This window comes from Pezoporus flaviventris, unplaced genomic scaffold (assembly GCF_033815535.1).
Source record: "Pezoporus flaviventris isolate CSIRO_AGI_PZ_B2104156 unplaced genomic scaffold, CSIRO_AGI_Pfla_v1 ptg000043l, whole genome shotgun sequence".
NCBI lineage: Eukaryota > Metazoa > Chordata > Aves > Psittaciformes > Psittacidae > Pezoporus > Pezoporus flaviventris.
In genome coordinates, this window is record NW_026892591.1 from 937,771 (window position 1) to 951,952 (window position 14,182).

Consider the following 14,182-nt stretch of genomic DNA (forward strand, 5'->3'; position numbering starts at 1 on the left):
AATGGGTTTAAATGTCTGTCCCATGATAATACATACAAGGGTGTATCCAAGATAAATTCTGGTTCTGCAGAGAAGTATCAGCCTCTTGTTTGTTTTGCATATCCTTGTTGTTCAAGTCAGTGATTCTGGCAAAACGCTGGTTATTTTGGCTATTGGTGCATACTGCGAGGCTCACTTGCCATTAAAAAGACCCAAGTGAGTGTGTTCTAACTTAAATTGGGAATTCATTTGAGCCGATTGTGTTGAAGATTTGTTTCTGTGAGGATCTGTACAGAGGATTTGACTCCTTTTTGATGGTAGTAGCAAGGGAGTAAATTGGCTAAAGCAGTAACGTACTCTGCCTCTTTAAAGGCTTTGCATTTCCAGCCTTATGGATGGAACAAAAAAGGTCTTTGTATGACCTTCTGGGCCACCCTGTTGTGTGGGGGAATGAAGACTTGTCCAAGAGGGCTCTCTGGAAGTCCTCGGCATTGTGGCAATCTATGGACTGCTTCCAACACCCTCTTTTAAGAGTACCCCATCACACAGGCGTCTGCCCGGCTGATGACTCCTGCATTGCTCCCTACCTCAGTTAAACTTCTAGAGGTGCCTTTTAATTTGTGGACAGGCTTGGCCCAGCTTTGCATAGCGGGGTTTTGCTTTGTTGCTTGTGATTCCAAATCCACGCTCCTCGGCTGTCTGCGCAGCTTTCCTTGGAGCAAATGGAATTTGGTTTATTTATTTTTAGCTGGAGTACATCTAACTGCATGCAGAAATGCTGGTAGATGTTTATTTTGTATGGCGTGCAGCTAACGGTGTGCCTGCTGATCCACACTCCCTTTGCTCTGTGATGTAGAAGTTCAAAAAGGAGGAGATTGTTGCTCACAACTGGTAGGTGTTGGTGTTTGTTCCGAGTGGGCCAACTGCTCAGCATCAGCTCCATCTAGAGAGATGCAGATTGTCTGATGAGTTCCCGTTGGAGCCACCCCATCGCAGACCCACAGACTGGTTTGGGTTGGAAGGGACTGATCCAGTCCCAGCCCCCTGCCACAGGCAGGGACCCCTTCCACTGGAGCAGCTTGCTCCAAGCCCCTGTGTCCAACCTGGCCTCGAACACTGCCAGGGATGGGGCAGCCACAGCTTCTCTGGGCACCCTGTGCCAGCGCCTCAGCACCCTCCCAGGGAAGAGCTTCTGCCTCAGAGCTCATCTCAGTCTCAGTAAGCCAAGAGCCACCCTTCCCGTGAGCGGCCAGGCTCGAAGCACAGGCTGGGATTGTACCAGGACAGGGCTGTACGTGCTTGAGCGCTGCCGTGGGAGCTGTGCAGCACGCAGGATTCCTGCAGGAACTGGCCCTGTGGCTTAGCAATACGTGCAGAAACGGGGGCTGAAGGCGAGGTGGACGGGGGTCCCCCGTACTTCTGCCCTGTGCATACAAGTGTTGTGCCAAAATTAACACTAAAGAAATGGATCTGGCAAGCTTTATCTTTTTCCCTTCCTTCCCTGGATGTTTTCTAGTCCCATTAATATGCTTGGCTCTTTTGCAAGGCCTCATTTTTTGGCACAGGGTGGGAAGGCGGAGGAAGAAACCCCTGCTAGCCTTACTTGCCAGGCAGGGTTTCCCAAATTTCCAAGAGCAAGGCAGAGCAAGAATAACATTTTCTTTTTTCCCCTTAATGTAGAGACAGTTTTTCATCCATGGGTTTTAATAGCTTTGGCTGCCACTCTTAAACTCACTGTCCTTGTTGAACATGTTTCATGTGTGGAGGCGCTAGGAGGGGAGTTTTCAGACAGACCTCTTGCAAAGAAGTTACTTCTTCATTTTGGAACAATATGCTAGAATGGCTTTGGCACTTTGCATGTGCAGGATGCTCCACGGCTTCCAAGAGATGTTGAGGGCTCTTGTTGCAAGCTGGGAGCGATAGGGCAAGGGGTGATGGGTTCAAACTTAAACAGGGGAAGTTCAGGTTAGATATAAGGAAGAAGCTCTTCCCTGTAAGGGTGCTGAGGCGCTGGCACAGGGTGCCCAGAGAAGTGGTAAATGCTCCATCCCTGGCAGTGTTCAAGGCCAGGTTGGACACAGCCTTGGGTGACATAGTCTAGGGTGAGGCATCCTTGCCCATGGCAGGGGGCGTTGGAATTGGATGATCTGAAGGTCTTTTCCAACCCAAACCATTCTATGATTCTATGGTAGGAAATGGGCACCAGGGACAATTGGACTGGACCCAGGCTCTTAAAAATAAAAGGATATTTCTTTTTTAATCTGTGGTGTGCTCTGTTTCTTCACCAACCATTTCACCATTTGTGTGATTCTGCCTATGGGCACGTTTCTTTGTTGCTGTCTGACTGGGTTTTTTCAGGAACAAATCCCCTTCGCTCCATTTCCTAACCCAGAAAGGTGCAACTGTGCACTGTGGGTTGGGGTGAAGTGCTGGGTTTAGGACAGGGAGATGTGCTGAGAGGCGTCTTTTTGCACTGAGGGGTAAATTTACAGCTGGAAGAGAAAATACATTTTGATATTGTGCTATAATAGTTTAAATGCACGCGAGGAGGCACTGGCATGAAACGTGTCTGTTGTGTTGGAGCATTGCTTTTCATGTGTGAATTAACTACTGTAAGAGTGTGGTGTTTGATCTCACCATGACAGAGGGGTGAAAACATTTTGCACATTGGTTTTATGCTGAAACTTCTGGTGCAAAACTCAGCTGTGTGCTGAGAGGAGCACAGAGCAGGGTGCCTTTAACATCTTTTACAAGTGAATGCTAAAGGTAAGGTACTATATGCAAGAAGAAAGCATTTTATTAGCTGGAAGTGGCTGTATACAGGGACAAGCAGCACTTTTCAGTTCCAGAAGAGGCTGTAAAGGCTGTAAGTGACTGTGACCTGTGGTTGTGGGGGCAGCTGAGGGGTATAGTTGTGCCATTTGCCTGTCCCTCTTCCTTAACTGTACCATTATCTTGCAGTGTTATTTTTGTGAATAATTTTGCCTTTGGTCCTGAGGTGGATCACCAACTGAAGGAGCGATTTGCAAACATGAAGGAAGGTAACAAAGAACTTCAAACCTTTTCCCATTGCTTTCCTGCTTGCTATGGGAGCTGGTGGTGGCGAGGCCTTAGTTAAAGAAGCCAGGTTGGTGGGTATTGTTCTGTGCCTTGCAGCAAGCATCTGCACCCCAGATGGGTATTTCTTGGGCTGTTTACTTCCCATTTTAATATCTGTTCTGGCCTCCCTGACTGCTTGGAGGTAGCTCTGTGTGTGAAGGCTCTGCAGAGCTCTGTGGGGTGGGAGGAACTGCTGGTCCTCTCTTACTTGGTACGGGAGCCGACAAAACATGCAGTGGCCGAGACTGCAAAGCCCTTGTCCTATCACCACAGTCCCTAATGAAGAGCCCCTCTCCAGCATCCTTGCAGCCCCCTTCAGACACTGGAAGCTGCTCTGAGGTCTCCATGCAGCTTCTTTTCTCCAGGCTGAACAGCCCCAATGTTCTCAGCCTGGCTCCATGCAGGAGCTGCTCCAGCCCCTGAGCATCCTCATGGCCTCCTCTGGACTTCTCCAACAGCTCCAAGTGCTTATGTTTGAGGGCACCAGCACTGCACCCAGTGCTGCAAGTGGGGTCTCAGGAGAGCAGAGCAGAGGGGCAGGATCACCTCCTTTGACCTGCTGCTCGCACTCCTTTTGATGCAGCCCAGGATACAGGTGGCTTTCTGTGTCTAGTACAATATAATATTTCTGTAGCTGCATACTGAAGGCAGTTCTTGGGTTATCCTATTTAAAGTTGTCACACGGAGTACTGGGTATTCACTAATCAGTATTAAAATGGGAGCACCATCACTGGATGTCTTGTGTGTCTCATTGCAGACACTAGTGACCCGGGATGCCCAGTAACCCCACTGTGACCCTTAGACTGCCTGAGGTGTCTTTTTTTCCTTCCTCTTAACCACTTGGATAAGTAACAATTTGGTTATGGCAGAAATAACAAAAATTACTATTTCTGAGAAGAAAACTGTGTGGCATGAACAAAGCAGCTGTGGCTTCCCCTGATAGTGAAGAATGTGACTTTTGGGCTCTGTTGCAAACTGTAAAACCCCTTAACTTAAGCTGTCTTCTTTAGTTTTAGTGGGTGATCTTTGTTTCGTTTTAGCTGCTGTTTAGTGGTGGCTGGAGAGAAGTGGCAAGGTGGGGCAGCCTTTTTAACCCAGTAAAGAAAGCTCAGTTCTCTTCCCAGAAGGTGCTGGGGCTCTGTGCTCTGGGCTGGATGACCCCAGATAGCTGTGGAATGGAGAGGAGCAGCCTTTTAAATAAGAGGGCTTTGGGGACTTGTGCATGAAAGACACCAACTAGGACTGGGATGGTGGTGTTCCTGATTGAAATTTCCATCGATTGCCACTGAGAATTAACGGGCTCTTTTTTTGGAAGTGTTTGAAAATGTCATTTTGTAGTGATCCTTGAGGATCCCCTCCCAGCTACCCAGCAGGATGAAGAGATTGACTTTGTTGCATGCTATCAGAATGAGCATTAAGGAGTTTTCTTTTGGTGATGACATACAAGTGGTAGTTTGATTAGGGCTGCTCTTCAGGGCTCTGTGCTGGGCTAGATTTAGTAAGTAGTTATTTCTAGAAGAACTAGTAGCTGACTTTGCTCTCTTTTTGGTTTTCCTCCTCTTTTCCAGGTGGAAGAATTGTGTCCTCAAAACCTTTTGCACCTCTGAATTTTAGAATTAACAGTCGAAACTTGAGTGGTATGATTGCCCCTTTTGTTGTTACATTGCAGTTATGGTGTATTCGTTATCTGAACATGTCTGTAGTGGGGTTGGGTTGTGGTTTAAAGAGTTGTGTAAGTAGAAAAATGCTGTTGTATTATGATAGCACACATGCCAAAGTGACATGTATTTTAAAATCACACCCCCCCCAACATTGGAACCAACCACCACTCTTCTGTGGGGTTCCTCCTTTAGGTGTAATGACAGTTTTTCCCTGGCTGGGCATCTTTTACAGTTGAAGAGGTTGAAATTAAGTGTTGAAATCAGGATTTTCAGGAGCGTGGTTAATGTCTTTAAGTACGAAGAGCTGCAGTGATGAACTTGCATGTGAGTTCCTTATACAGTAGCTGTCTGAATTTGGACAGGTAAATCCCACCAGTCATGATTTGTGAGGCTTAGAAGCTGAAATGTTCAACGTTGAATGCCTTGTCTTCTGTGCTGTAAATCCATCAGGCCTAGCCCATAAACGCCCAGTTGCTGTGTCTGGTTTGTTGCCAACAAGAGTTTTCCTTCCCTTCTGAATCTAGTAGACTCGATACGTGCCAACGTTGTCCTTCGCAAGCCTGGGAGCTGCAGTTCAATGAGGTTTGGGGATTACCAACACCCTGTGATGGTGCTTTTTCTTGTGACCTTTTTTCAGCTTTTATTGTTGAATTTTGCCAAGGAAAAGAAGGATCCAGGCTGGGGTTTACACATTTACTGTGTCCAGTGCAAAACATTCCCTAAATTCAAAACCAGCCCTACTCCCCTCCTTATGCAAACATGGCAGGTAACACACTGAGGTACAAATCTCAAGCTGTGTTTTCTGTGCTTGGCCTGACACTCATGGCAAGCTGCTTTTCAAGAACAGTAATTTGAAGACTGTCATTAAGGCATTTCACTGAAGTAGCCCCATTGTGAGTTATTTTTATGAAGCTTGAGTAACTGTGAATGTCCTGTGCAGCAGACATGCAAACCTGCCCATTTCCTTCCTGTTTGATACTCTTCTCTGTGGCATTTGATTGTTTGGAACCTCATTAACCGTTGGGTCCTGGCTTGGCAATCCTTTGTAGACATGGGCTTGAAAATAAAACGACTTTAAAGGGTGGAATGGTAATCCTGGAAACCCTCAAGCCTCCAGGGAGCTGAGATCAGCCTGTCAGTTTGCTAACAAGACAAAGAGCGCTTAAGTAAAGCTTTCTACCTCTTGTACAGCACACTAGAACTAGATGAAATGCAAGAAGGCACTTCTGAGGTTTCATTTAGGAGACCTGCCTATGTAAATAAGGGGTTTTGGCCTCCCAAGCCCTTTCTTCCCTGGCTCATGACCATTTTGCTGTGTCTTTCTGCTAGGTGGGGAGGCAAAGGGGGCACTGAATAAAAGCCCTGATTATGACGATCAGTTGAGCCACTTCTTTATCCTGTTTGAGCTTTCAACCCCCTGTGGAATGTTTTCTAGAATGCTGAAGTTTTATGTATCTGTGTATATGACATGTTATTTAATGCTTAATGGGGATGTTGATGTTAAAATTATATTGAGATAGCTAATGAAGATCTGAGTGAAAGAGGTTGCTTAGCAGAAGAGTAGATAATAGCTTCCAGTAACAGGAAACTCTTCCAGGGATTCAGAGAAGAGATCCTGAAAAGAAATTATGCTACAAGTAATGAGAGGATATTATTGGTATAAATTTTAGGTCTTAATCCCATTCTGTGACCGTGCTGTATTTGGGATGTGCCAATATCAAATGATCATGCATGGGATGTGCTAGGCCCGAGACTTGTTCTGGTCTTAGTGGCCTCTTCTAAGTGACACTTTCAGGGAATGTCATCCACTTGGAGCTGTGGATCCAGTACCTTCACATGCAGAGAGGTGATTTCAGCCTCCTGTGCCAGCTTTATGCTGCTGCCCTATTGTAGGGTTTTAAGAATACTTTTATTCAGTGGGGTTTCTTTTGTGCCCAGGTAGGATTTGAGTCTTGTGATTTATTATAAAATATAGTGGAAAAGAGAAAACTTTAGGAAGCAGGCAACCTTTTTTCTCAGTGCCATTTTTGTCCTTAGTTAGTCCCATCTGGAAAAAGAAATAGAAATGTGGAAAGAGCCAGGACAAACCAAAGCAAGTATTAAAATCTGGTTAAAATAGTGGTGGAAGTTGCTGAATCCTAAACCTTGTGTTTTGACTCTTCTGGGTAATTGCTGTTTAATTAGAAGTGTGCCATAACTTCTTCTACAGCCGTGCCTCTCACTCAGTGTTCAGTGGTTCTGGAAATGCTTAGGCACATCCCATACCTATTAATTCTAGGGAACAGAACAAATATAGGCAAGCAAACAAATATAAACCATGTTTGTCCTCAGTCCCAATATAGTACAGTTGCAGTTTACATGGGTTGGCTCTAATGGTGCTCTGTTGCCGGTTCTACCTAATTAAATCCTGTCTGTTAGCACAGATGTCTGGTCGCTGGGTTCCTCGTAAAAGTTGCCTCTGAAACCCAGGGAAGTTCTGTCTATTGAAAGCTTACACTAGAACAAGAGTTTTACTCTAGAATGGCTGGTGGTCTCTGAAGAAACACTCCTTACTGGTGCATGGCTTAGCTTCAGCTGGGTACAACTGTGTGCCAAACTGAGCGAGCCTTGCTTGCCTAACTTGATGTTCTTCCTGCAGATATTGGCACTATAATGAGAGTTGTGGAGCTATCACCACTGAAAGGGTCTGTGTCATGGACCGGGAAACCAGTTTCTTACTACCTGCATACTATTGACCGAACCATAGTGAGTATAAATACAGGCTGGTGGCTCTGGCTGCTTTACCTGCTTTGAAGTCAACATGCCAACTTCAGTTCCTTGTTTCTGGGAATTGTATTCATATTTCCTTGCATATTTAGACCTGTAGCACACATCATTGGTAGCCTTTGGCTGCTTCGGTGCAGCATCTTGCGCAAACAGTATAATGATGGACAGTACTCTGGCAGTCTGTTAATTCATTGAAGGTCCATGGATTTACAGGTATAATTCCGTCTCGTGCTCCAGAATACACAGCTATGCAGAATCGTGGTCTTGTGCTATAGCTTCCACCCTGACTAAAGACTATCTGGGTCTTTAATTCCTCAGTTGGCTTTGTGGTGTACGGAGCATTTCGTTTGATCATATTCAAGCAGTAAATCCTCATTCTAGTTAAACTGTCAAGTTGATGTAGAACCAGCCAAAGCTCTGTAACAATACTCATGCGTTCACTGGGGTTTGGGTTGTTTTTTTTCAGTTAAAGAAAACAGAAACAACTCTATAGGAATGTCAGCTTTTGTGGGGAAATAGTTTATTCCCACACTGTTTTGCAGTGTGATAGTAAGATTTTTTTCCTATGTTTGCTGTAGTCTAATAATGTTAAAGAATAATTGTTAAAAGGATAACCTAAAGTGCAGTTGAATATTTTAGTGGCGCATAAGACATAGCTCCATTGACAATAACTTTCTGCTGAGTGCAGATACATGACACAAAGCTTTAAAACAAGAACAGGCAGCGGTGAAGATGCTAAAACCTTGTTGAGGCGTGGATTATGTCCTGCCAGCGTGTCGGCGTCATTCAGAAGAGTGAATGTCAATGGCTTCTTGCTGTAGCTTATCTGAAGAAAGCCAGTTAGGATTTCTGCAGTTCTGCATTTGTTTAATGCTGATATGTTGTATTCATCTCTCGTGACTTTGAAAATGACTCTTATCTTTCTGTTTCCAGCTTGAAAACTATTTTTCTAGTCTCAAAAATCCAAAACTCAGGGTAAGTTTCAGTCATTTTTTTTTTTTGGTAGAAAACTCAAAATAAGCAGAGCGGCCACTACAGGGAATTTGGTCACTTGTTAAAGATGTACAGAATTGATAGCAAATCAGATTTGCTTGGTAAGCAAGGAACATGGGCATGGAGCTGATTGAAGTGGAGCATCACGTGCCATCAAGCACTAATTGAATCATGTTCAAGAGCTTTCTAATAGAGAATTAATGGGGCAGCCACAGGTTTTCTTACCTTGCAGTGGAGGTCTATAAAGAGCAGTTTGTTCATTTAAGAACTGAAGTTAAAGAAAGAAATGATAGTTTCAATCTGTCCCTGTGTTCAGCTGCATGAAAACGAAGCTGAAGAGTGCTCTGAGATGTTACTTTTGGGGCACGCTGAGACATGGAATGTGTGGTCAGTTGCTGCAGTCTCTGCTGTTAAGTGTGGAATTAAAATGGCAGAGGATTTTTGAGGCTGTGCTGGGCTGTATTAATCTGAGCTAGGCAATGGGGCTGGTGTTCCCAGTTAGAGAATTAAGGGAAGCCACTTCATTTAGAACTTGAGGTGAACGTTTGTCTTCCAACTGACTTGCTCAGGAATTACTGAAAACAGGTTAATGGGAGCTTTGGGATGAGGTTTGTTCAGGCTGCTGAATTCAAAGTTGGAGGGAAAAATGACTCCTCGAGTGGCATCCCTGTGCTTTGGAACTTCCCTGGTTTTAATGGTGAAGAAATGGTGCCATTTCTTCCTCTTCAGCAGAAGAGGTGATGGAATTGCCAGAATTGTTACGCAAGTGAAACCTCCCCTGCAAGGTAGGGAAAGGCTTTAAATGAGCTCCTTGAAATATCCTGCCCCTACTGAAACCCGAAAATTAAGCTGAAAAGTTGCTGCTTGGGTTTTTTTAGTTTCCTCTACAGACGTGGCTAAAGTTGAATTAGATGATGTTTAATGGCTCTGCCATTTCAAGTCATGCGAGATTTTTAAAGTGATGTAACAACACATGAATGTTGGGGATGTAGGGAAAACTGTTGAAATATTTCATAAATTAAAACCCCAAGCCAACAAAACACCAGCACCCCCCCCTCCAAACCAAACCCAAACCCTCTAACACCAGTGTGTGATCTGGGGGATGGGACTGGGAGGAGAAGAATAAAGGAGGAGGTTTGGGCTTAATCTCTTCTGCCCTGTGGCTGCATGTTTGAAACCCATTAGGGAGGGTAATGCAGTACAAAGGGGTGACTTGCTCTTCCCTTTCCCACTGAGTGTTGCCCGAGGCAGGGGAAGTTTTTTCCCTTGCTGGTAAGAGAAGTTTGGGGTGTTTTTAATCGGGCATTGTGTGCCAAGAGCACTTACACCTGGCTTTTGGGGGAGGCTAAGCTGGGAAACACAGTGGTGTGTGTTAAAAAGTGAGAAACACAGGAGCAAATGATTATTCTTTTAATGTTTTCTTTGAAAACATCTTTCCAGGAGGAACAAGAGGCAGCTAGACGTCGACAGCAAAGAGAAAACAAGAGCAACACAACTACTCCAACAAAGGTTCAAGAAAATAAGGTGGACATCCTGCATTTTCATAGAGGAGAATGTGTTTTCTCTTTAGCTGTGCATGAATTCAGAACCGGTGTCAGGAAAAAACTGATTCTGTGGGAAGCGTGTTCTCTGAATGGGTAAACTGGTATAGCTGTTGCTGTGGACACAAATATGATGGAGTGACTTAATAAAAGCTGCACTTGGGTATTGTGCCACTAATTCTGGAGAAAAGGTATTGCAAGATGAATAGAACAGTTGGTGTCCACCCGCTTGCCATCAGCACCAGCTTGCAGTGCTCTCCCTGAGTCATACCCATTGAATGGAGTTCAAAGTGTGCTGAGTCTCTCCTGCAAAGACTCATTTCCTTTCTCATTCAGTTGCATAATACTGTTAGAAACGCAGTGACTGTTCATGCACAAAAATATATTGAGATTTTAATGAAACTCACTTGAAGAATATAATCAATAATCATCTTTTCTTAGACAACAGTTACAGATTTCCTTTTCTGTTATGAATAAGTCCAGAAGAGAATGAGTGCAGCTCCTTGGGTGTTAGGGACAGCTCTTATCCCAACCAAGTCTACTTTACTGCCCAGTTATTTAACTACAGTGCATCAGTTTCCTCTCATAAAATTATTAAAGTTATTAATGCTTGCTTTAAAGGAACCCTGCGCATGTAGGTAGGAATGGCTAAAGAGCTTTTGGCTTCCACATGTCTTTTAGGATTCTGGTGCTGAAGAAGAAAAGGCTGCAGCAAATTCTGTTAAAAAGCCATCTCCCTCTAAAGCCCGGAAGAAAAAGCTGAGTAAAAAAGGAAGGAAAATGGCAGGCAGGAAACGGGGACGTCCCAAGAAAATGAACACTGCAAACACAGAGCGCAAGACCAAGAAGAGCCAAACTGCACTAGAACTTCTGCACGCTCAAACTGTTTCACAGACATCTTCATCCTCTCCTCAGGGTGAGTTCAAAGTTGGCAGTGGAAGAAGCTTCCCCCTGCCACATGAGCCTAGAGAAGGATCTGAGGCTCTGAGTGCATGCTTGAAGGTTGTTGTTCCTTTATTGCTAGGCGTAGTTTGATTTTGTGTCATAACTTCTCTCTTGCCACCAAAGCAAAGCTCGCTGTGAGATGATGGTATGCTTCTGTGAGAAGATGGTGATTGAACCTGTCTGTAGGTACTGGGCCAGAAGCTGTTGCTGAGCTTGTCTCTGTTGCTAATGTTCTAAGGATAAATTGTAGATGTCCTTCTAAACAATCTGTTGCAGTGTGGTGATCCTGCTAAGTTACAGGATCTCCCATTGTAAATGATGGGCTCTCCGGTGCTAAAGTGCCAGAAACACTTGGCTTTCATAATCTGAAAGGTTATCTTTGTTTCTCTCTCCAGATGCATACAAGTCACCTCATAGTCCATATTACCAACTACCTCCTAAAGTGCAACGGCATTCATCTAACCAGCTACTGGTGACACCTACCCCACCTGCACTACAGAAGCTGCTAGGTAAGACTGCAGTGTGGTCACTTGTTTGGCATGGGAACCTCCACTGTGAGGTTTGTGAATGTGTGATTTCTGAACATGAACATCAAAGGGCTACTAATAGACAGCCTCTGTGGAAAGCTGTATATTGAACAGGAGAGAGGGTTAGCTTCTTCCCCTTGTTGGTGTCACCACAAGGCCTCTTCTCTTGCTTGCTGCTGAAGCTGATGTCTTGGTCTGTATTTGCTTTTTGGCATTGTTTCAGCTCATATTTGGCGCAAAAGGAAATAAGCTTGGGTTTAGCAGGAATTAAAAATAACTTTAAATGGAAGTGTCTAGTCAGAAGTAACTATTTTAAATGAAACCATTCTCTTATTCTTAAATCTTGGGGAACATCATGCCATTTTCTCTGCATAACTTAGAGCGAAGTATATGAGATAGTGCCTGAGTTTGAGGTCACAAAGGTGGTGTGATTGGAAAATACATTCCATGTGCAAGAGTTGATTTAGGGAAAAACTTGGAGAGTGTTTTTTAGGGACTCCTGGTGGTGTATGTTCCCTCCCCATTTCTGGGCATTGAGCATTAGCCAGTCTCGGGTCACTTGGGAATCTGTCTATGTAGAGACCGAGGACATCAGTGATGTCCTAAACTTCTCCTCTCCTGCTGTGGTGTCTTACAGTTATGACTGGATTCTTACTGTACAGAGAAAAAGTGATTTAAGGGAACATTTTATGTTGGGGTGTGTGTGGAAGCAGGGAGATGAACACCTGTCTGGAGTAAACCTTGCTGCAAAGGTCTCTCTACTCATTACCTGTTTTGGCTGCCTGTGATTGCAGCAGCTTGAACTTAATCATGTGGTTGGCTTTATGATGACAGGAGCCCTAGTAGTGAGGGCTGGGGAGAAGGGAGGTTCCTTGTGTAATAGGAGACTGGAGATAAGACAGTGATAAGCAAATGCTCCTTGGAGAGTAGAGTGAATGTGGGTGTAGAGCTTGTCATCTGTGTGTATGGAAGTAGGAGTACAGCAAGCCCTGTCCTTGTGAAGCTGGGAGAAGGAGCCCTCTGAGCTGGGGGCTGGTTTTGGCTTTTACAGCTCATCTCTTTTAATGCACTGTAAGTAGAAATAATGAAAGATGTTCATCTTCTCTTTCATCATGTGAACACCATTAGCACCCATTGTCTCCCTCTGGTTTCTGAATGTATTGTCATGACTTCTGTTGGGATACCTATTAGAAGGAGCTAATGGATCCCAGAGTTCAGCTGGCATCAGAGGATGGATTTTCAGCGTGCTCTAAATTGATCTTTAATGGCTTGGTCTTACTTACAGTCCAGATAAAAAGCAAGAGAGGGAAAGGGGAGAGAGGTGTCAAGGGAGCAAACAGGGGTAAATAGGAGTGTTGCACTTACTCTCGCTTATAACATATAACCTCCTTATTTATTTTGCAGACTCTTTTAAGATCCAGTACATGCAGTTCATGGCATACATGAAAACTCCTCAGTATAAAGCAAGTCTGCAACAGTTACTGGAACAGGAAAAGGTCAGTCTCGTTTTTAACATTTCTAAACAAAATTGCCAGACTACCAGATGCCTTGGATGGGCGTGGAAAATTGTGTGCAAGTAACACCAGTTATAAAGACTCCACCAGAGTAATGCTTAGGCTGAATCTAGGGAGTTTATTGCTAACTCAGTCTTTGTGTGCTTAAATTTCCCATCTACAAAGTGGGAGAGATGCACCTCCCCTCTTCCCTCTGGTGCCCCTCCATCTAATAAGACTTACTTCAGTATCTGTGTTTTTAACTCTGATTTTGACATGAAGCATGTGTTCCTCTGCAGGAAGCTGGTGTCCTTTTCTCCCACTTGGGATTGGCAGCTGCTTTTCTTCTCTAAATGTCTCAGGGGAGCAAGAGGTGGTGGTCGCCCCCCAGCAGCATGTGCTGCCTGAACTCATCCTTACCCTCCGCTTTGAGGGGCTTCCCTGCGTCCTGCACCTTGCTAGTCATACTGCTCTTAGATAATTAAACTGGTCTTAATCTAGCCAAAGATTGCTGCAACTTTGAATGAGGACTGTCTTGAAAAACACACAGATACCCATTCCTTGGAGCTGAATTTCCTGCTTTTTGACATCTGTTGTTTTCCCACTGTCAGAAAGCCTAAACGAGTTGAGAACTGCAGCATCAGGATGGTTCATTAAACCTGTAATAAATTGAATTATGGGAATAAAAAAGCCCCAAACTGTCATCACTGATTTAAGAGATTTAATGAAGCATTCTTAGTAGTGAGAATCTTAATGTGTTAAGATTGCACTGGTGGGCAAGGTGTAAATTTACCAAGTCATGGGTACATGGAAAGGCAAAGAAACTCCTGCAGCTGTGGTGTGTTTGGCTCTGCTATGGAGCCATCTCCCCAGCAGAGGGAGAAGATTTCCAGCTAAACCCCTTTGCTTCTTGTGTTGCTTTCCCTCAGTTCTGAATAATTTAATCGCTTTATAAATTAGCCCTGATGAGAGAGACTCTGCTGCTACTTCTGTGAAGGAACCTTCCCCCATAGAACTCAACAATAACCTTTCACTCCTGTCCAGTTCCAGCTTCTGGTAGTCCCATGGAAGCTTTCCTTAGCTCTGTGACCTTTGTGAAGGTGTCAGCATAAAGCCATAGCCTTCTTTGGTGGAGTTTTCCATAAGGGGAGCTCTTTTTTCCCCAAATGACAGAGGCT

The 14,182-nt window shown here is 44.4% G+C and overlaps 2 protein-coding genes across 9 annotated transcripts in view; both read left to right on the plus strand.

The window, feature by feature from the left end:
• Positions 1–14,182, plus strand: part of SF3A2 (splicing factor 3a subunit 2) — a 161,021-nt gene that overhangs the window by 109,512 nt on the left and 37,327 nt on the right. The window lies entirely within an intron of this gene.
• Positions 1–14,182, plus strand: part of DOT1L (DOT1 like histone lysine methyltransferase) — a 67,882-nt gene that overhangs the window by 36,458 nt on the left and 17,242 nt on the right. For all 6 annotated transcript variants that reach the window (XM_061466774.1, XM_061466771.1, XM_061466775.1 and 3 more), the window contains 8 exons: positions 2,941–3,020; positions 4,647–4,715; positions 7,378–7,484; positions 8,439–8,480; positions 9,939–10,022; positions 10,721–10,955; positions 11,380–11,493; positions 12,916–13,007. In XM_061466774.1, coding sequence (XP_061322758.1) covers positions 2,941–3,020; positions 4,647–4,715; positions 7,378–7,484; positions 8,439–8,480; positions 9,939–10,022; positions 10,721–10,955; positions 11,380–11,493; positions 12,916–13,007 — 823 coding nt within the window. The remainder of the gene's footprint in view (positions 1–2,940; positions 3,021–4,646; positions 4,716–7,377; positions 7,485–8,438; positions 8,481–9,938; positions 10,023–10,720; positions 10,956–11,379; positions 11,494–12,915; positions 13,008–14,182) is intronic.